The sequence below is a fragment of the Vidua macroura genome, chromosome 8 (genome assembly GCF_024509145.1).
Source record: "Vidua macroura isolate BioBank_ID:100142 chromosome 8, ASM2450914v1, whole genome shotgun sequence".
Lineage (NCBI taxonomy): Eukaryota > Metazoa > Chordata > Aves > Passeriformes > Viduidae > Vidua > Vidua macroura.
In genome coordinates, this window is record NC_071578.1 from 2,519,425 (window position 1) to 2,539,809 (window position 20,385).

Sequence of the window (20,385 nt, forward strand, 5' to 3'; positions counted from 1 at the left end):
AGTTTATCAGGAAAACTTGGAAAAAATAAGACTTTTAGGAAAATTCCTGGTTCTAGATGCTGATTTGAAAATAAAACATTAAGGATGAATCCTCAGCAAGTCTTCATGTGGAGCATGCTGATGTCACAAAAAAACAAGATGGGTCCCATTGGCTCACTGGCCATCCCTGCTCCTCTCTGGAAAAAAGGAGCCAATTTTCAAGGGGAGGGATGGACTGGAAGGTTGTCCTGGCAAACTGAGTGGGAATGGCTGGAAAGCAGCAGCCTGGAGAGGCAGGGAGCTGCTGATGGAGATGAGGAAATGCAGAGCGAAAAACAGCAGATCACAGTGAGAAAGGAGAGAGATTTCTGCCCTCCAAATAAAGACAAAATAAGGGCTGAAAACTGCACTGTGGGGCTGAGCAAGGGGAAAGGAGCTTCTGAGTCCTGCAAAAACCAGCTGGGATGATGTCTGGACAAAGTGGTGACCTAATTCAAGATAAAAAAAGCCATGAATGCTCACAAGGAGCAGAATCTGGTGCTTCATTAACCTTTCCTTGCAGCTCCTCGTGATATTCGACCCCTCCTCTTGATTTTACTTATTTCTCCAACAAGGTTCAGAATGTTATTTATCTAGGGAAGAGGACTGGAATGAGCATGAGTTGCCTCATGTTTGTAAAGTGCCTTGAAGGTGAAAAACGCATCAGAAGGACTAATTACAATCACGGTAATGAGGGATCACGTCTGCAGGAAATTACAAGGCAGCCTGAACGCTCTGCAGCGCAGTTTTTGCAAATGGAAGGATCTGAATGTTTTTATCCATATTATGGGTCTAATCTAGCATGATGATACAGAGCATGTTTTTATTTTTAAACAAAAATTAACATGAATTTAAGAGTAAAGGCACAGTTGCAGAAAAAGGAGGACATTTTCACACACCAAGCTGGGTTAATTTTGACTCAGAAGGGCAATACAGCACCAATTTATAGGAACTGAACTAATATTCAGGTGTTTGTTAAGTCAGCAAGTGAAAGCTTTCAAAATCACTTAATGTTCCCTCATTTTGAGTGCCATTTTCTTCTGAACTTCAGTCATCCATAACTTGTGCATATTTTCATTTCAAAGGCAACGGTGTGACCATCACTTCCCTTGTCCTGGTTCCCTGTTTGTGTGTTCAGATTTAACCAGTCCCTCCCCTAAAGGAGACTGGAAATAAACTGAAGCCTAAATCATTTTTGATTTGCATTAACACTGTAAACAAACTCCCTTGGTTCTTCCCACTGACTCCTGGACGAGCACAGATGTGCTCCCAAACCAGAATGCAGAAGGTTTTGATGGGTAGGTTTAGATGGGATATTGGGAAGAAATACTTCCCTGGGAGGGTGGGCAGGCCCTGGCACAGGGTGCCCAGAGCAGCTCTGGCTTCCCCTGGATCCCTGGAAGTGTCCCAGGCCAGGCTGGAGGAACCTGGGAGAACTGACATCCGTGCTTGTGGCAGGGTGGGACCAGGTGACCTTTAAAGGTCCTTCCCAACCCAAACCAGTCAGTGATTCTGAAGGCAGACACACTCTGCCTACACATCACTGCCTATAGGTACCACAGCACTGCCACTGATTAAATAACAACTTTAGCAGAATTAAATCTCCTTTGATTTTTTTTCACCTTCCCACCCTTGTCTGTGAACACCATAAACACACCAGAGCAGAGGCTGCTTCCACTGCACCTCCTCTAGCCTGAACAAAGTCTTTAGATGCTACTGAATATTAATATTAATAATGGATTCTGTAAATGTTCCAGAGCCTGAAAAATGAATCCTCAAATTAAATGTGATCCAGATTTAGTTCATGTGCAACAGACAATAATCACATAATCCTTGCGTTCTTCCCAGCAAGGAAGTGGAGATGAACAGGAGAAAACCAGACCATGGAATCACACCAGAATGATTTGGGTTAAAGATCATCTCCTTCCACCCCTGCCATGGCAGGGACACCTCCCACTGTCCCAGGCTGCTCCAACCTGGCCTTGGGCACTGCCAGGGATCCAGGGGCAGCCACAGCTGCTCTGGGCACCCTGTGCCAGGGCCTGCCCACCCTCACAGGGAACAATTCCTACCCAATATCCAACCTAAATTTACCCACTTTCACCTTAGAGCCATTCCCTGTGTCCTGTCCCTCCATCCCTTGTCCCCAGTCCCTCTCCAGCTCTCCTGGAGCCCCTTTAGGCCCTGCAAGGGGCTCTGAGCTCTCCCTGGAGCCTTATCCTCTCCAGGTTAAACAATCCCAGCCCTCTCAGCAGAGCAGCTTCAATTAGAACATTTGTTTCTGGCTTAAATTACTGGAATTCCTTTAAAGTTTCTCTAGAAGTCAGTTTACAAGTTCTCCTGCTGACGTGGTGTCTGTCACGTTATCTTTAATGGAACACGTTCAGGAGTGTATTGAAAATCTATCGTACTGCAAATACACAACAAAAAGGGAGAAAGGGGAAAAGATTCTTTCCATTTTTGCCAGTCTTTGTCTAACTAATCCCTCTCCAGCCAAGACCTCTGTTTAAAGAGAAAAAGCACCCAGTTTTTGTTTCTACTGCCTCTTAAAAACCTCACTGTGCTCCAACATCTCTGTTTGGAATTCCCAACTGTCCAGTTGTTCCTTCAGAGGAACAACGAGAACTTGGATTATGGAACTCAATTTCTTGAGTGGAGAGAGCCCTGAACTCCAGAGGCCCAGGAGTCCACAGCATCACTAAGGCTGGAAAAGACTTCTGAGATCATCAACCATCACCTTGTTTAACAATAAATCCTGTCCTCAGGTGTCAAATCCATACATTTTTTGAGCAATTCCAGGGATGGGGACTGCACCACTGCCCTGGGCAGCCTGTTCCTCTGCTTGTCACTCCTTTCCATGAAGAAACTTTTCCTAATATCCAACCTAAACTTCCCCTGGTGCAACCTGAGGCTATTTCCTGAACTACCTGGCTTTTCCCTTGTGCAGCTGCACCATAACACCTCCAACATCACAGAAAACCAACCTAAACCTGGAGATTTTTCCACCATTTTCAAACAAACAGGGACCCTGTGTCTCACATCCCCTGCACAACCCTCTGAAAAATTCAGCTGTTTGCTCCAGAGCCAATTTATTCAGGTGAGGACAGCGGGGCTGTGGCCCAGGATCCTGATAAATGAAATCTATATTCTTGAAGGTCAATAACTCCCAATCTGCTGCCTCGCAGATTTCCTGCCTTGGAAGCTTTCCCAGCTTTGCCCAGGACATGGCAAGTCTTCTGGAGAAATGAGTTGTACAGGGAGCTCCTACACAGGATTTGTACGAGGTACAACTCATTAATGGGAGAAACAATTTATCTGCAGAGGGTACCAGGGAGAGAGGCTGCTGACAGTGGAAGGAAAATGCTTCTTTCATACTCAGGGGGTAAGAAAAATGTGCAGAGCCTAAATTTAGTTGTGTAGACACGAGCTGCAAATTGTTATGGGCAAGACTTTGCCGATGCAGGAGGTCTTTTTTAGGGAAAACCCGGTGATTTAATTTATTTTTCAAGCTGGATTGCTTGTTGGCCAGAAAGAACTACAGCATCCAATTTAGTTTTTGAGGTTAATAGCAGCAAAGGAGGATCTCAGGGTATTTCTGAGCTCCTGCAGAGTTAATGGTCAGGAGCAGTGAAATAGTCTGGGGTAAGAATATTGTGGTGCCACATTCTGATGTGCGAGGGACCTTCTAAGCTGGTTAAATTTCAGGTAGTGTTAATTAACCAGCACGAATGCTTAATATTTTAAATAATATGCTAAACCTCAGCATTTCTCTGTCGTTAGCACTGCATTCAAGATACAGCCAGGTTGGAAACTCTTTAAATAAATAAATATATTCATTTGGAACATGGTCAGACTCTGTATCCTCCCTCTCCCAAGACTCTCTGTCCTTCCCAGCTCTCAGGACAGCTCCGGGGCTGAGCTGGCCATGAGCCTCACACAGATTTTTGGCAGACAGGTGAATTTCACCACTCACTTGTTAAGAGGGAAGAAAAAGCCATCTGATGTCATCCCATGAGCCAGAAAAAAAGGCCTTTTAAGCCAAAGCATGGCATTTGCTGTATAATTTCAGATATTTTCTGTTCTGTGGCTGCTGTAAAGCAGTAAAAGCTTTTTTTTTTGGAGGAGGACGGGAGAAGGAGGAGCAGAAATAAATGAGCAGTGTGCATTTGTTTAGTTTTTTCTCCTCAGGACCAACATTTTCAATTTATGGAGGAGCAGAGGAAAACATGTTCTGATTTATGGGCAGCAGCTTCACCAGCAATCCTGAGCCCGTGGCTGTTCCCACATTTCAGCAGGCAGGAATAGGAATGCTGCTGCTTCCCTTGTGGCTCCACAAACAAACCTGGTCTAAAACAACACCTTATCTTTGCCAAGGAGCATTCCCTGGATTCAGGAGCTCACCAGCATTGATTTCCATCAGCTCCTTACCAGAGGAAAAATGTCATCCCATCCCTTTCCCCATCCCTTGAGTCCCATCACTATTTCCCTTCTCTTCCTGGGATATTCTAACCCAAGGATTTCCAGTAAAGTCCCTGCATTAAGGGCTTTGTTGGAAATCACAAAGCCTCAGGAAAACACAGAGAGAGCAAACACTTGAGAGCAGTTCAGAGGATGGGTCAGACTGCTGGGATAAGCCTGAGGATCAGGATTTTAAGGGCAAAAGCCAAGAGAGATGGAGAAGAGACTGAAAAGTGCAGCGCAGCGAAGAAGAATGACCTAGGAGAGAAAAGGATCCCCATACCAGGGAAACAACTTTCCTTTTGGAAAGAAGGAGCTTAGAAAAGGAATGAAGAGCATAACTAATCAGGAATCAAATCCACAAAGTAGAATAACTGCAAAATGCAAAGGTTGTTTCTGAAAAATGCTCCTTCCCTAAAGGTGGAAGTTGTACTTCAGCTTCATAAAAAGTTGGTTTAAGAACCAAAAGTCAAATAGAGGTAAAAAAATCAAACATGCTAAGAATAACAGATTAAAAGAAATTAAAAATGAGGAATCCTACATAGATCTTGAACTCCAAGTACCAGGGATACTCTGGTGAGGGTCAGCATTTTGTTCTCAGCCCACGTGAGGTGCCATTCCTGCCTTCAGGGTAAATCCACACTGCCTTTTCCTCACTTACAAATCTCTCAGGCACTTCTGGGCCAGAACTGAAGTGTTCACTCCATTCCAGCATGTGAGTGGAGGATGAAATCTAAATTCATGAATGCCCATGAATGCCAGTATTTAAGGGATAAGCCTCATGGTTGGCTTTCAATAGACAAGGAAATTGTGAATTCCCCTGGGAAATTACTCTGCCAAGAGAAAGGGATCCTGATTTTTGAGAGGCTGAACTACACCAGCCTTTAAAAATAAAAAGCCAATGTTTTAAGCCCAATTTTAGGAAATCCCTCTGCTCCATTTCTTCTGCACGATGTTTCTAACTCCCTCCCTTCCCAAATCCACAGCTTCCCATCAGGCAGGTTGGGGTGGGAGAGGCACAGGCTCACAACTTGAAAACAAAACTCCCGAGCTTCTGGAAAAGCCTGGGGTGTCTGCACAGCTGCCCAGTGCTGGTGACCTCCTTCTGACACCTCTTGTTAACTTAATGGGAAGGGAAATCAAACAAGTGGGATGTGGAGTGAACTGCCAGGCAGGGACCCAGCTGGGTGATTATGGCACAAAAAAAGCAGGAATTGGTTTGGGCATGGGTTCAGTGTCCCAAAAATGCACAGCAAAAGCTGTTTCAGGTGTTTTACTGATCATGGAGAGCTAAAGCAGCTGCTGGGCTACATTTGCAAACTGCTCAAGGAATTCAAGAAGTTGATTTAACTTAATGTCAGAACATCCCAAATGAGAGGATTACCTTCAATCTACACTGGCAACCTCCACTTGGAGCTTCCTGACATTTGCAAAATCACACAAGATGAATATTCTCTGTGTATATTGATTTTTTTATTTCCCTTTTCATGGGGTAATGTGAAAAATTATCACTAGCTTGAGTGACCAGAAAATGAGAGAAGGGATATCTGTAAGTAGGAAAGAGTAGTTTGGAAATAAATCATCTCCTCACACACACAAAAATCCCACAGGACTCCTGGCACTTGAGTTCTGCACAGAACTGGTGCTCAGCAGAACAATCCCCAGTGCCTGGACACCAGAAAGGACCAACAGGAAGCCATAAAGACAAACAAAATAAAATAAAACAAAAGAAAACCAACAAAATAAAAACAGGCAACTCCTGATTTTCCTTCCAGACAGGAATGTAGGATTAAAATAAGCTTTAAAATCAGCTGTGACCCTCATTCCAATGAGATTCTTCTCATTCACCCAGGAAAAGCTTTTTGGGCAGCAGGAACTGTCCCCAGGTCACCTCCAGCAGCCCCAGCCCCAGACAGCCACTTGTGCACCACTCCAGAATTATATTTTTACAACTTTTGTCCCAGTCCAGAATTACAATTTTTACCTCAATCCGTAACTACAACTTTTAGCATCATTCATTAATGACTTTTAAGTATTGCATTAAGATAAGCAATAAAATTTGACTTTGTAAGCAACATTTTAAACAAAATTATAGAAATGATAGTTCCTATCAAATTTATTCTAGGATTTTAATCTGATTCTGCTAAAACCTCACCTGGAAAGGATGGGCTGGCTGGATAATACTCTAATTCTACCAGAAAACACCACTTCTGTTTACTTTTAAACCCCAAGTTTACACTTCTGAAATGTTCTGACAAAGAGATTCCTGCTTCTATACTTGGATATTTCGTGCCTGAAATATCCAAACACTGATCCATCCCTGTCTCCCACATTAACCCCCTTCCCCTCCAACACCAAGCAATGCCAAATGCAATTTCCTTCTGCATTAAAAGATGCAATTGCCATGAAATATCCTCATCCCAGGATATTTATGCTATGAACCACAGACATCCAGGCCCTGAGGGAATTATTTTTGTGTACGTGAGGAAAAACAAGGGGAGCTGAAGGATTCTGTTAGCTCCTGTAACTGCCAGAAAAAGTCCTCCAAATTACATGCATCACTTTTTTATTTACTCCATGGCATCATATGCCCATATATTTACCCTTAAAAGATGAGTTATAAATGTACCATTGATTTCCTTTGACTTTTTTTTTTTGTAATATCATTATCTGCAAGTGCTTCCTGAAGGTCACTAGATGCAAACTATGTTTACTATTAAATTTATAAGTTTGAGAGAAAAGCAATGAAATACATTTGCTCTTTTTTTCTTCCCTTTTTACCTTGCCCTTGTCAAAGTAATGGATAATTTCTTGGTAGAGCTGATCTTTCAGCTGTCCTTGAGTTGCAGCTTGGTATCCATCCCGCTGGGTAAGATGTGCTGCACATGCTTCTTCTGACCACTAAATCACACAAAAAAAAGGGGAAAAGTGAAAGCAAATCCAAAGCTGTGAGTTCTGAAGTGAAATAAAAGAGAGGGGCTTTATTTAAGGGAGTGGTACTGCAGTTAATGAACCAACAAAGGGTTTTTTCATCGCTGTGTCCTTTGCTTCCTTGGGCACAAGCAGCATTTATTTGGATGCTGTAATTGGAGGCTAATTACATCCATCAATGGAAGGGAACTTCTGGAGGTGGCTTCCTCTCCTTGGTGGGTTTGATGAAGGTGACCTTGGCCTCTGATGGGTCCAGCCCGGTGGGGACACAAGGAACACTTCACTTTATGTGAGAGAAACCCTGGAGCCCAGATCCATCAGCACAAAGGTGATGCCTCAGGTTTGGCTTTTCTGTTTTTCACATTCTGTGCTGCTTTAGTGTGAGGGTCTGAGCTTCATCTCAGGGGATGCTGAGCTCTCTGCACAGAGCAGGGAGACAAAACAATTCCTGCTCCAGCTGGGCACCAAGGACAAATGATCCAAATCTCGGCCCAGGAGCACAAACAGCGTGGGCTGGAGAGAGAAAAACAAGCAGGATGGGAGTGCATGGGCTAAAGCTGGAATGGGACAACGAACTGCAAGGTGCAAATGGAGCAGAGCTGATCCCAGTGAGAGCCCCCGGGAGCGCTCGTGCATTTTGGGACCATTTTGGTTCCTCTTGGCTGCAGCCCTGGCTGGGCTCTGGTGCTGCCCAAGGTGGATCCATGAGGAGATCCTTTGAATAAATCCCTGCTTTATTCTGTGACTCTGCCCAGCCTCTGCTCCAGGGCAGCCTGCACAAGGCATCACTGGGAAGGGTTGCAGGCAGGGAAATGAGATGGCTCCAACTCACTGAGGATCTCTGGAGGCAGGGAAAACATAATTAACTTTATCCAGCCTGACTGCAATTAGCAGCTCTGCCTCTTCCAGCAAATGCCTGATGGATCAAGGGAAAGGTGTCAATCATAGGAATCATGGAATGGTTTGGATTGGAAGGGAGCTTGAAGCCCATCCCATCCCATCCCATCCCATCCCATCCCATCCCATCCCATCCCACCCCATCCCATCCCATCCCACCCCATCCCACCCCTGCCATGGCAGGGACACCTTCCACTGTCCCAGGCTGCTCTAAACCCCATCCAATCTGGCCTTGGACACTTCCAGGGATCCAGGGGCAGCCACAGCTTCTCTGAGCAACTCCCAGCTTCATTTCCAGAATTCCTAATACTTTACCTCCTATATATTATTTAATTTCACCCAATCACTTCCTTATTTGGCCAAAATGTTTGTGTTTGGGTCCTGCAGACACCTCTGACAGCTCTGTTCTGAACTCTCTTTCTGAGCAACACAAACCTGCTGGAGCCTGCAATGTGATGGAATTTTTTTTCAGCATGCTAAGAGCTGCTATCTTCTGTTAGTTTTGAACACCTCAATTTTGAGAAAAAAGGTTTGAAAACACAACAGAAGTCTCTTTTCTTGAGTAAAGTCTCTTCTCTTGAGTGTTCTTTGTCAGCTTGCAGTAATTTGGCCTCCCTCCCTCCCTCCCCAGACAGAGCCTTCTTGCAGATTTGAAGGTGAAATTCTCACACGCTCTCAGTCTTGCCCTCGATGTGATCCCATTAAAATCAGTGGGATGAAATATCTGCCCGTGATGAGTGTCATTGAAAATTCTGTCCTGAGGCTCGACAGAAAAACTCAATTGCTCAGTTACACACCCCCAGTATTGCTGCTTCTCAGGCAACACTGAACTCCTCCCTCCACCAAGGGCTGCAGGAGCAGGGACTGAGGTAGGGATTGATACACTTTTATAATAAAGTAATTCCAGCCTCTAATGAAATTATATTTACAAACAAACATCCACTCGTGGATGGAAACCTGTGACAAATCCTACCCTGGCATCTGCTATCGATTTACATTAGAAAGGGAGGAAAAATGGTTCTTTCTTCCCATGGAGTTCTTCCACTGAATTCAAAGGAGCACATGAAGTGAGACACTCACCTGCTCTCTGAACACACTCCCTAAGAAAAGCCACAACGGGCTAAACCCTAATTTGAGGTCACAGGAAGTAAATTGTCTAGTCCAAGTCATGCCAGGTGAAGTCTGAGTGAGGTTTTATGGCATGGTTCATTCCATCATTTATTCAGGAACACAGCCCCATGGAAGGGAATAAATCCTTCACCCTGTCTAAAAGGTTCATCCATGTGAAGTGGGCACAGTGCTTTGGCACTCCAGATGAATCTTTGAGATGTTTCCTTGTGTAATAACCCTCTAATGATTTTAAAATACAGTAAATACGTTTCAGAGTGTCTTAATTTAAATTGCACATGTACACTCTGTACCATATTTAGTCTTTTTATGGCTTGGGTGCAGTTTACTCAGCTCTGAAGTACGAATAATTCTCAGTGCATCCATCAGAAGGATCTCATTTAACACCTTCCCCTTTTCAACTTTTCAAAATAGATATTTGACACTCACACTTTGCTGGGGATTGCTGAAATTAAAGCCAGGATTGCCAAGAGCAGTTGGTTGCTGAGGATGAGCTCCATTTCCTGGATGAAGAGGGGCACAGCAGGGTGCAATCACACAATCCCAGGTGCCTTTGGGTGGGAAGGGACCTTAAAGCCCACCTGGTTCCATGCCCTGCCATGGGAAGGGAAACTTTCCCTGGACCAGGAGGCTGCAGTACACTTGCCATTGGAATGGGCAGGAGATCAAGGGGAAAATGAAATTCTCATTTATCTGTCCCTGACTCTGTGCTCCTGGGGGACGGTCGTGTCCTTGAGGGGAGTGGAAAGAGATCCAGCACTCCTTGGGAAAGAAAGATTTCACTGCAGGTTGTGAAATGTGAGGAAGACAAACAGGACTAAATCAAACTCTTCCAAAACATCTAACTCTTATCACACTGAGATTTTTACTTTTCCCATTAACTGCTTTTCAAAATTAAAACATAAACCTAGGAATTCAGTGATGATTCAGCTGTATTAGATGTGATTTCACCACACAAGTGTCTGCTGGCAAGAGCAGCATCTTCCTAAGTGATAACCAGGAGGGCAAAGTGGGTACCTGCTCCCACATGTGTGATATCAGCACGTAAAAAAGCTGCATGTTAGAGACAACACCTCCTCTCCTGAATGTTTTCAGGAGATTAATGCTTCTGTACAGCTTCATTTCTGGCTGGCAGTGCAGAGTGTTAAACACTCAAATGCTTTATTTCAGGCACTTTCTGCAGGTAGCATATTATTTGTGCATATTGCAGGCTACACCAAACGTTCCTTGAAGAGGAGCAATATTGCTGTGCCTCTTCAAATGTGCTATAAACTGGGTAACACTGCATTACAATGATGTGCACCTTTTAAAGGCATGACCTTGGAAAGAAGGCCATTTGAATCTCTCTGCAATTTTCTGAAATCAGTTACAGACACCCAAGAGCACTCGAGCAGGGGCTCCAGCACTCCTTGCACAAAAGATCTGTGGAGAGCTCATTTACTAAAATACCTGGTTAGAGGCTTTCACATATTGTACAGTCTGGATATTTGCAATTTGGATTTTGTGGTGCTGACTTGACCACATTCCCTTCACTCCAGCTGAAGATCCACCTCTGCCATCCAGTGAAGTGCTGCTTTTCTCTGGGGATGAATTCCACGTGCAAAAGAGAACCCAGCACAGAGCTGTTCATCAGCTTCAAGTGCAGATGTTCTGAGTGCCAAACACCCCCCTGGCTGGCATTTCCCAGACTTAGGATGTGTTTTGGGGTTTACCTTGAGGAGCTTTGCGTGCAGGAGTAAGGTGTAGGCAGCCTCTGTGTAGTTGTCACACTCCTTGTGCAGGTCACACAGCTTGTACAGGTACCTGCCAGCAACAGAAACAATGGCTCTTAAGAAGAGTGGGTTTAAGATGTTACTCAATCATTTATTTTGAAGATTACAAGGGTTCAAGTCTATCTCCAAACAAGTAAATATTTGTGGGATTGGTTAAAGCTCCCATTTCAGTGTGCAGGCAACATTTAGGACCATTTGCATTTCCACTGTGCTGGTTTTAAGGGGCACTCAGGGAATCAAGGGATTATTAAGGTTGGAAAAGTCCTCCAAGACTGAGTCCCATCTTTGACTGAACACCACGAGAATGACTTGTGTTGAGTAATAAACCCAATCCAGATTTTGTGCAAGACAGAGCACTTTTACAGTTCAGCTGTGGGGACAGGAATAAGTTTCATTATTTAACTTCAACATCATCACACCTCTGGCAGGGGATTCTCTTCATCTGTTTGATGATTTTTACACTGACAGTTAAAAAAATCCCCACAAAACCATTAAAAATTGTATTTTGAAAAAGCCAGTGAAAATCCTTTCAAGTTTGATATTTATTATAAGTTTGTTAACACAAATTGGGAGAGAATTCGGCTGGGGGTTTGACAGTGAGACAATTTGATTTTATAGAGATGCTGAACGTGGCAGACCTAAATAATAAAAAACAACTTCATGTGTTTGTCCACAGTTATCAATCCTGCCATTTCTTATTCTTTTTGCAAACTTCTAAAAGACCAATTAAAACCATTTAAACAACAGGAAGAGAGTTGACAAGTGAAAACTCTTCTGAAAAGATAACAAGCACCTGAGAGTGAATAATGAGTCACATTTAGATACCTAAAATAGCAGTACAAACACAAACTTCATCCTTTTAGCACAACAGTGTAAGCAGTAGTCAGCCAAAGCACAAATGGGGGGCTGTGAACCCTGAGGTTTACACAAAGCACAATATTTCCATGTTTACTTGGTCTGAAAAGAGATTTTGAAAGCTTTAAGTTTAAAATAAGTATCAGTCAGATATTATTTCACAGTTGTTTTTATTCCAAGTCTCATATTCTGTACCTCACTAGGAGGCAACATCATTTCTTTGCTCAGCTTATTTGTTTTCTTCACCAACAGAAGAATTCTGGCTCCTGAGTATTTCAGTGCTCATTGCAATGGAACTGAAGGACTTGGAGAAAGGGGACAGAGATAATCTGCTGACTTTCACTTCCAGCACTCTGTTCTCAGTGCAGATAAGCTTTTGAATTACTTCAGGTTCAGCCAAGGTGTGATTTTTCATCACTCCTCTCCTCCAGCCCCCAGGTGACTGCTTAATATGAACTTAATTTCCCCAATTACAGAGCCCGTGTCAGGCAGTTTGTCACCAGTCATGTTTACAAACCTTATGTACATCTCTTCCCTCTCGATCTCCTTGTAGAAATTCTGAAAAACAACATAATTTGGTTACAAAGTCTTTGATTTCACACTTTGGAATGTACACAGAACACGCTCCAAATTAAAAATTCATAATTGCGTAACATCAACCTCCAAACTGCAAAATGCAATTTGCCTCCAGTGATGGAACACAAGTTATTCAACTCAGAAAATCAAACGCTGGGATGTTTCATGTTGCAATGTTTTAGGGCTTCTGTCTCATTGCAAAGGTTAAGAATTTGCAAGAACAATACTGCTAGAAATTTGCTGCTGCCATTTGCAAGGCACACATCATTAACCATTTTCAGCTGAAAATTTTCTAATATACAACAAACCCGAAATTTTTAAGCAACACTTGTTGTATGGATTGAAAACTCCAAACCCTAGTCCAAAATGCATCATCTGCTCTTGGATTCTAACAGTTTCCTTGGAAATACAAAGTTAGATTAGTGTTATTTATCTGGTTTCATGTGTCACACATTAGCATCACTCTCCTCTGAGTGCCTCCAGCCTTGAGATAAACTGGTTAACAGTGCAAATATTGTAAATGCAAAATATGATAACTGCAGGAGAGATTCAAGGCATTTCTGAATCTAATTTCAAGTTTGCCTCCAAAATTTAAAATGTATCTAAGAAAACAAAAAACCAAGAAAGTCTTTCTTCACTGAATTAAATATATTTCAGTGGTAAATTAAAAAAGTTTGAGGAGGCACTAAAAGAGCACAAACCCAGTACTAAAAGAGGGATAAATCCAACACAAAAGTGATCCCTTAAAAGAGAACTGGAATGCAGGACAGACTCCACATTTCAGAGAGGAATGATGGGTTATTCCAGTTAATATAGCTGCTTAATAGTCTTGGGTTAAATTCAGAAAACAAACTGCCAGAGTCACCACTGCCCCACGTCCCCAAGTGCCACATCCACATGGATTTTACATCCCTCCCATGATGGGGACTCCAAACCTCCCTGGGCAGCTGGGCCAGGTCTGGACAAACCTTTCCATGAAGGAATTTTCCCAAATATCCACCCTGAGCCCAGCCTGAGGCTGTTCCCTCTCCTCCTGTCCCTGTTCCCTGGGATCCCAAATCCTCCCCGGCTGTCCCCTCCTGGCAGGAGCTGTGCAGAGCCACAAGGTCCCTCCTGAGCCTCCTTTGCTCCAGGCTGAGCCCCTTCCCAGCTCCCTCAGCCTCTCCTGGGGCTCCAGAGCCTTTCCCAGCAGCACTGGCTTACGTGCAGATCAAACCCTCCCAGTTAAACTACCGTCAGTGTAGATAAATTGAATCCCAGGAAAAGCTCAGGATCAATAAAGTCCCAGTTAGGAACTCTTTGAGACCTCACATGGGAATTGTGCCGAGTTTCAGCCGTGGGTTGGATTTTTGCAAAGGCATGAATTTCACTTCAGGTACCTGCAGAATGATGAAAAGGCTGAGTGGGCCCTGGAGGGAAAAGGGGAGTGTAAAATCAAGCTAAGGTTTGAAATCACGGCGACCGAAAGCGACGGAAATTCCGCCCTGTGCCGCTGCCCGGGGATTCCAGCGGCTCCAACAGGCCTGTGCTTGGTGTCTCACGGTGACTGAACCTGACAGCAGCAAATCACCCACAGAATCTATCAGCTGCAAGTGCCTGACAAATTCAGCTGCCCAAAACCGGCATCAGGAGAAGCTGCTGGGAAGCACCTGGAGAGACCAAACCCCCACGGGTTCCACGGGGATGGCGAGAATTCCTGGGAGGAGGCTCCGAGTGCTCTCGTGAAGGGAAGGAGAAACAACTTCACCTTCCCAAGGGAATTCTCCCAGTTTGACACAGTGTGTGGTGACTGTGATGTGCTGTTTCCCATCCTGCTTGGAGAGCTGGCAGGATTTTCCACCAGGGTTCTGCTCAGGAGGACGCCGTGACCTTTCTGCGGGCAGCCCAACAGCACTTGCTGCATCACCAGCCTGTGACAACTCTCCCACTCCCTCCTCTTTGCCCATTTCCCAAACATTCTGATGCTTTCTGATGTGCAAAGAGAGGAAAAACAAACTAAAAATAAAGGCCCAATTTCGGGTTTGATGCCTTCATCTCCTCTCCTGCTCCAGTGGGCACTGTTTTGTTCACGGCTGATGAGAAGGGAAGGTGTAAAGGCTGCACTGCACGAGGCCAGGACTGCATTAGATGCAAAAAAAACCCTAAAAACTACATTATATGAAAAAAAAAAAAAAAAAGCTATGAACAATTTACTTTGCTCTTTCCTGAACAAAATCCACCAGCCAGATCACATAAATGATAAACACAGGCTGTGCCTCATGTATTTAAGCAAAATCAAAGCTTTGATGATGATATGGGGAGGAAAGCTTGGAATTCTCAGTGGCAAACAGTGGAAAAATTAAATTTAGTTCATGTTATTTTGGGGTTTCTGAAAGTTATCTTTCACGGGTGCTGATTTTTGGGTCATAAAATCTCATTTTCTAAATCTCCACCAAAGACCATGATGTGTGTGAGTACAACTGGAACAATTATTGCTTCCAACTCCAGCCCAAATGGATCAAGATTTTTGTATGGGGTGGACACTCCAAAATTTCAGGATCTAAGAGGAGGAAATTTCCCATCAGTGAGGAAAACAAGCCAAGCTGTTCCTGCTGTAAATCAAATAGTACCTCCAATTCCTTCAAATAATTTGAATAAAGGGGCTGAGCAGAGAGCAGAATATAAATGGGATTGCAAATCCATGGAAATTTTAGGAGTAAATGGCAGAGAACTCCAACATTCTGTATGTCAAGTGGTTTTCAGCAGAGAGTTGTTTATACCTCAATTGTAAATGCCAATGAACATGCCCTGTAACATTTCTCCTTAAATCTTTCTGTAGAAACAATTAAAAAAGGAATAATCCATGTTTTCACAGATTTGCCTTCACCAAAATAGGAGAAAAATAGGGAAAACTAAAGCATTCCAACTTTTCCCAAGAATCCCAACACACGCTCTGCTTGACACAAGCCCTTTGTTAAAGATGCAGGATTCTGGGGGTAATGGGGGTTTGGGTGATTTTATGGTGATTTTGTAGTGGTTTTATGGTGAATTTGGGGTGATTTTACGATCATTTTGTGGGGATTTTTGGTGGTTTTGTGGTAGCTTTGTGGTGGGTTTTTGGGTGATGCGGTAGTTGTGGTGATTTTGTGGTGATTCTTGGTGGTTTTGTGGTAGTTTTGTGCTGGTTTTAGGGTGATTTTGTGGTGGTTATGTGGTGGTTTTGTGGTGATTTTTGGTGGTTTTGTGGTAGCTTTGTGCTGGTTTTAAGAGTGATTTTGTGGTGGTTATGTGGTGGTTTTGTGGTGATTTTTGGTGGTTTTGTGGTAGCTTTGTGCTGGCTTCAAGAGTGATTTTGTGGTGATTTTTGGTGGTTTTGTGGTAGTTTTGTGGTGGTTTTAGAGTGATTTTGTGGTCGTTATGTGGTGTTTTTTGGCGATTTTGTGGAGACTTCATGGTGATTTTGTGGTGATTTTTTGGGCGATTTTGTGGTGATCTTGTGGTGACCGCGCAGTGGTTTTGTGGCGATTTTGTGGCGATTTTGCAGTGATTTGTGGTGACTTGTGGTGGTTCTGTAGTGGTTTCACAGCGAATTTGTGGCGATTTGGCAGCGATTTGTGACTTTGCTGCTCACCAGCACGTTGACGGTGCAGCTCATGCGGTTCTCCTTGTTCTCGTCGTGCATGATGGTCCTGTAGTCCAGCAGCCTCTCCATCAGCCTCACCACCAGCTTCACAAAGGTCTCCCCGCTCTTGGCCAGGTATTTGTGCTTCCTGCAGTGCTCCAAGAGACTGAAAAACCAATTAAGTTCGCCTTGTTAATCACAGGCAGAGAAAAACCTTGACTCAGGTGCAGTTTTAAATACTGCGCCTCGTTAACAGATTTTAATTATTTCTGGGCTACAAAGTTCATTGTAGTCTAATTGCTCTCTCTCCTGATTTCCCCGTGACATAAATTTTGCTGCTGATCAACACTTACATTTTGTCAAATAACACTTTGTACTGCTCATCTCCACGGCCTCCTTCCACTTCATGATCCAGTTTGGTGATGATCTCGTTTTCGAACTGTAATTAAACAAAGCAAGCGTAAATAATCAGCTGGCAAATATTTCACTTTATTACTGTAGCCTCGGTGCCTCACAGATTGGTTGGGTGCCTCGGTGAGACGTTTAGCCCCTGGTTTAAAGCTTGATTGACTTTTAGAGTTTGCAGTCTCTGGTTTTTCAGAGTCTCCACGACGATCTCCTGCCCTACAAGGACTTCTTTGGTTAAAGGAATCATCGTTTGTGTTGTTAAATGAAGTGTAAATATTTGCATTATGGAAAACTAAAGAAGGAGATTAATGAGAGGAATTGAGGGCAGGGAGAAAGGAGACAGAATGTCCTCAGCAGCAGAATTAAACACAAAGATGCTGGAAGCTCTGTGAGAGAGGAAAGGCAACACCTGAGGCTGGATAATCCTGGTGGGTGCACCCCCAGCATCCCTGACATCCTTTTTAGCACACAGACACTGCAGGACACAACCTGATCCAGCTCTTAATAAACCCTGCAGAAGGGAAGGGAGTAGCTGCAAACAATTCCAGAATAATTTTATTTGGGCAATATTAAAAGGATGCAAACTTAAGTGGTCAACAGAATATGTTTTAAATGCAAACTGGGTAATTCCCTGGATTTTTTATGATTACAGATGGTTTTAGCTCTGCCAGGAATGGATGTGTTCTGTTAGTGGAGGAAGGCTCACTCCAGGCCTGCTGCTCTGCCATAAAATCTGTGAAGTCACCTAATTCCTAATTCCTCATAAAGTAAGCACAGACAGCCACAGGATTAAAGACAGAGATCTCAGCAGGAGAGGTTGGGCGAGCCTGGCAGGGGAATGGGAGCCCAGTGCTCCCAGTGGGAGTTGGGTGACAGAACAGTTGTCACCAGGTTTTTTCCCTGTCACTTGCTTAAGCCACCCCTAAGGATGGTGAGGAGAAGCAAAGGGCCCCTGCACAAGAACAAAGAGTACCAACATTTTGTAAATGTCAAGAGATGTACTTTGCATCTGCAGGTGATATTAACAGCACATAATGACACATGGGGAAAAAACGGATTGCCTGGATCACAAAATATTCTGGATTGGAAGGGAACCACAGGGAGCACCGAGTCCAGCTCCTGGCTCTGCACAGACACCCCAAAAATCCCACTGAGAGCATTGTCCAAAGGCTCCTGGAGCTCTGGCAGCCTCGGGGCCGTGCCCATTCCCTGGGGATCTGGGCAGTGCCAGCACCCTCTGGGGATGAACCTTTCCCTGAGATCCAACCAAACCCTCCCCTGTCACAGCTCCAGCTGCTCCCTCAGGTCCTGCCCCTGGTCACAGAGAATACAATGAATCCATTATTAAAATGATGACAGGAAGATGAGAAAAGGCAGGATAATGCAATCCACCCCCCCCCAGAACCAAACACGCTCCCACAGTACCAGAGAGTTGAGTAAAACACTGAAACAACAAAATGATGAAACAGAAGTCACAAAAATCCTGTTCCCTAATGAGCCCAGAATAAAATTGACTTTCTAACCCAATGTGAAAAATGACACTTGCTGCCAGCCCCAGCCCTGCAGCTGATGTGTTTTTTAGGAGGAGATTATTCAGATAGAGAAGAGCAATTACATTTGTCATGGAGGATCTTCCCACTATCAGTTTTACTTAAACCTCTGTAAATCCATGCTTTGTTGGGCCATTTCCCCTAACAGCCTCTTGGGTTGAACAGAGCCAGACTTGTGGCATTTTGGGGGTTTTAAGGATTATTAACAACATCTTTGCTCTTCAGTCATTCCTGATATTTCTCATGGAGTCGCTGTGATGCTGATCATCTGAGCCAAATGAATAAATGTTATTTAACATCAGTTAAATTCCTCCTGTGGTCTTTCCACGGAGGAAGGTTTCAGCAATACCAGCTGAGGTTTATGGAGCTTTGGAGGTTTATCATTCCCCATGATGGGAGCAGGAATGTGACCCTGGAGCTGCACAAGCCAGTGGCTCTGGGACACTGCACCTGGCATCTCTTGATAAACTCCATTTTTCCTTTTCTCTCTCTTTTTTTTTTTCCCCCTAATGCACCGAGTTTTTATAAATGCATTACATTTAATTTAATGCATAAATAAGCCTGCAATTATTGTGATGGGATTTAGTCTCAAATGAAGAAGTGCCAAATCTCCAATGTTTCCATTAGAGCCAGTGCCACTTGCTGAGGCTTGGGGGGAATATCTGCACCATCAGTGAGCCACATTCACATCCTCCTGATGACACTGAAAGCTCGAGGGGTGATACCAGGAAGATTACAGGACATTTTTATCCACTTTTCCTCACAGCTGAACAAGATCTCAGCCTCTCTTTAGGATGAGAGTTTGAACTTGAGCAAAAGGCACCTCCAGTGCTTCCTCTGCCTGTGACAATCCCCCACCTGGAGCAAATAAATCAGAGTGAACCATCTCATGTCAACTCAACTGATCACTTCTTGGCTTGGGTTACCTCAAGGAAGGCTGAATTTGTAGCACTGGCTGACAAGTTAATTTTGCTGTAGATGAGGAGGACTTCCATCCCTCCAAGCTGCTATAAATTCTTTTTGATGTGGGCTAATAATAATTTGCCATATAAAATTCAAGTGACAGATCACACCACCAGAAATTAGTCCTTAAGGCAGAAATGGTACCCAAGTACAGCAAAACTTTGCTCAGAGGTTTCTGTGAAAGTTGGTGGTTATTCCCCATAGTTTCATCCATTTTCTTTTTCCTATTTTTCCACAGCATTCCAGCTGGGAAACAGATGTGGAGCCATTCAAAATGATGGGATCATCTTGGAGGCCACTGCATGACCTTCCTCCCTTGCTTCTCTGGAGTGAGAGAGGATTACTGATATTTTCCAAAAGGCCAGAAACCAAGGAAAACTTATACATTTACACTTCAACTGTAGGTAATTAAAAATGTTCCTTATTGAAACCAATCCTTTGTGGAGGATTAGTTATTTGGATTTGAATGTTCAGTGGAAGAGTCATTTACCTGTGTCCTGTCTGCAAATCCACAGCACAGGGAAAGGGAGCTTAACCCAGGGCTCAGAAGTGGTAAAAAATAAAGAATTACAGGTTCTGAAAGCCAAGAGAGATTCTGATAAACTAGGGGTAACTTCTGACTAGGGGGAATTAAATCCATCTGAAATTCACCAATAACCAGCACGTGAAAATCAAATGCTGGCGTAACTGGTGATACTGAGATTTATTGTTAAATGGTAGAAATGGGCTCAGCTCCTAACAAGCAGAACATGGTATCAGCAGTGACACAGGTCCAGAAAAGGAGAGTTAAAATTTATGCCAAGAGTGCTGGTAGCAAATGAGGAATGAATCCATGGCTGGGAGCAACAGGCACCGACACCAGGAGCTTTCCATGCTCCAAATTCCACATTCCAGCTGAGGGGCTGTTTCACCTGAAGCTTCCCCTCCTCTTGGCACCATGGGATCCATCCCACTCACCTGAGCAGGCCCTGAACAATCAAACCAATTCTCTTTCATCACTCCTGTGGCTCTGACAAATTCCCTTTGATCCGGAGGCTCCGCTCCTGAAACCGGCCAAGGGAGAAGCCAAGGGGAGAAGGAGGCGTTTCCTTCCACAGGGAAGCTCCAGTCCCACACTGTTTTTAGGATGGGATTCCTGCTTTGAGGTACAGGCTACTTTGAAATCTTATAAAGGCTTCAAAGCACCTTCAGAGGGAGAGGACAAAATGGGCAACTCCAGCTTTTAATT

The 20,385-nt window shown here is 43.9% G+C and overlaps 1 protein-coding gene across 3 annotated transcripts in view; it reads right to left on the bottom strand.

The window, feature by feature from the left end:
- DOCK1 (dedicator of cytokinesis 1) overlaps positions 1-20,385 on the bottom strand; it is a 272,498-nt gene that overhangs the window by 44,609 nt on the left and 207,504 nt on the right. For all 3 annotated transcript variants that reach the window (XM_053983755.1, XM_053983754.1, XM_053983756.1), the window contains exons 34-38: positions 16,590-16,675; positions 16,246-16,402; positions 12,577-12,617; positions 11,145-11,235; positions 7,258-7,377 (exon numbers count right to left, since the gene is read on the bottom strand). In XM_053983755.1, coding sequence (XP_053839730.1) covers positions 7,258-7,377; positions 11,145-11,235; positions 12,577-12,617; positions 16,246-16,402; positions 16,590-16,675 — 495 coding nt within the window. The remainder of the gene's footprint in view (positions 1-7,257; positions 7,378-11,144; positions 11,236-12,576; positions 12,618-16,245; positions 16,403-16,589; positions 16,676-20,385) is intronic.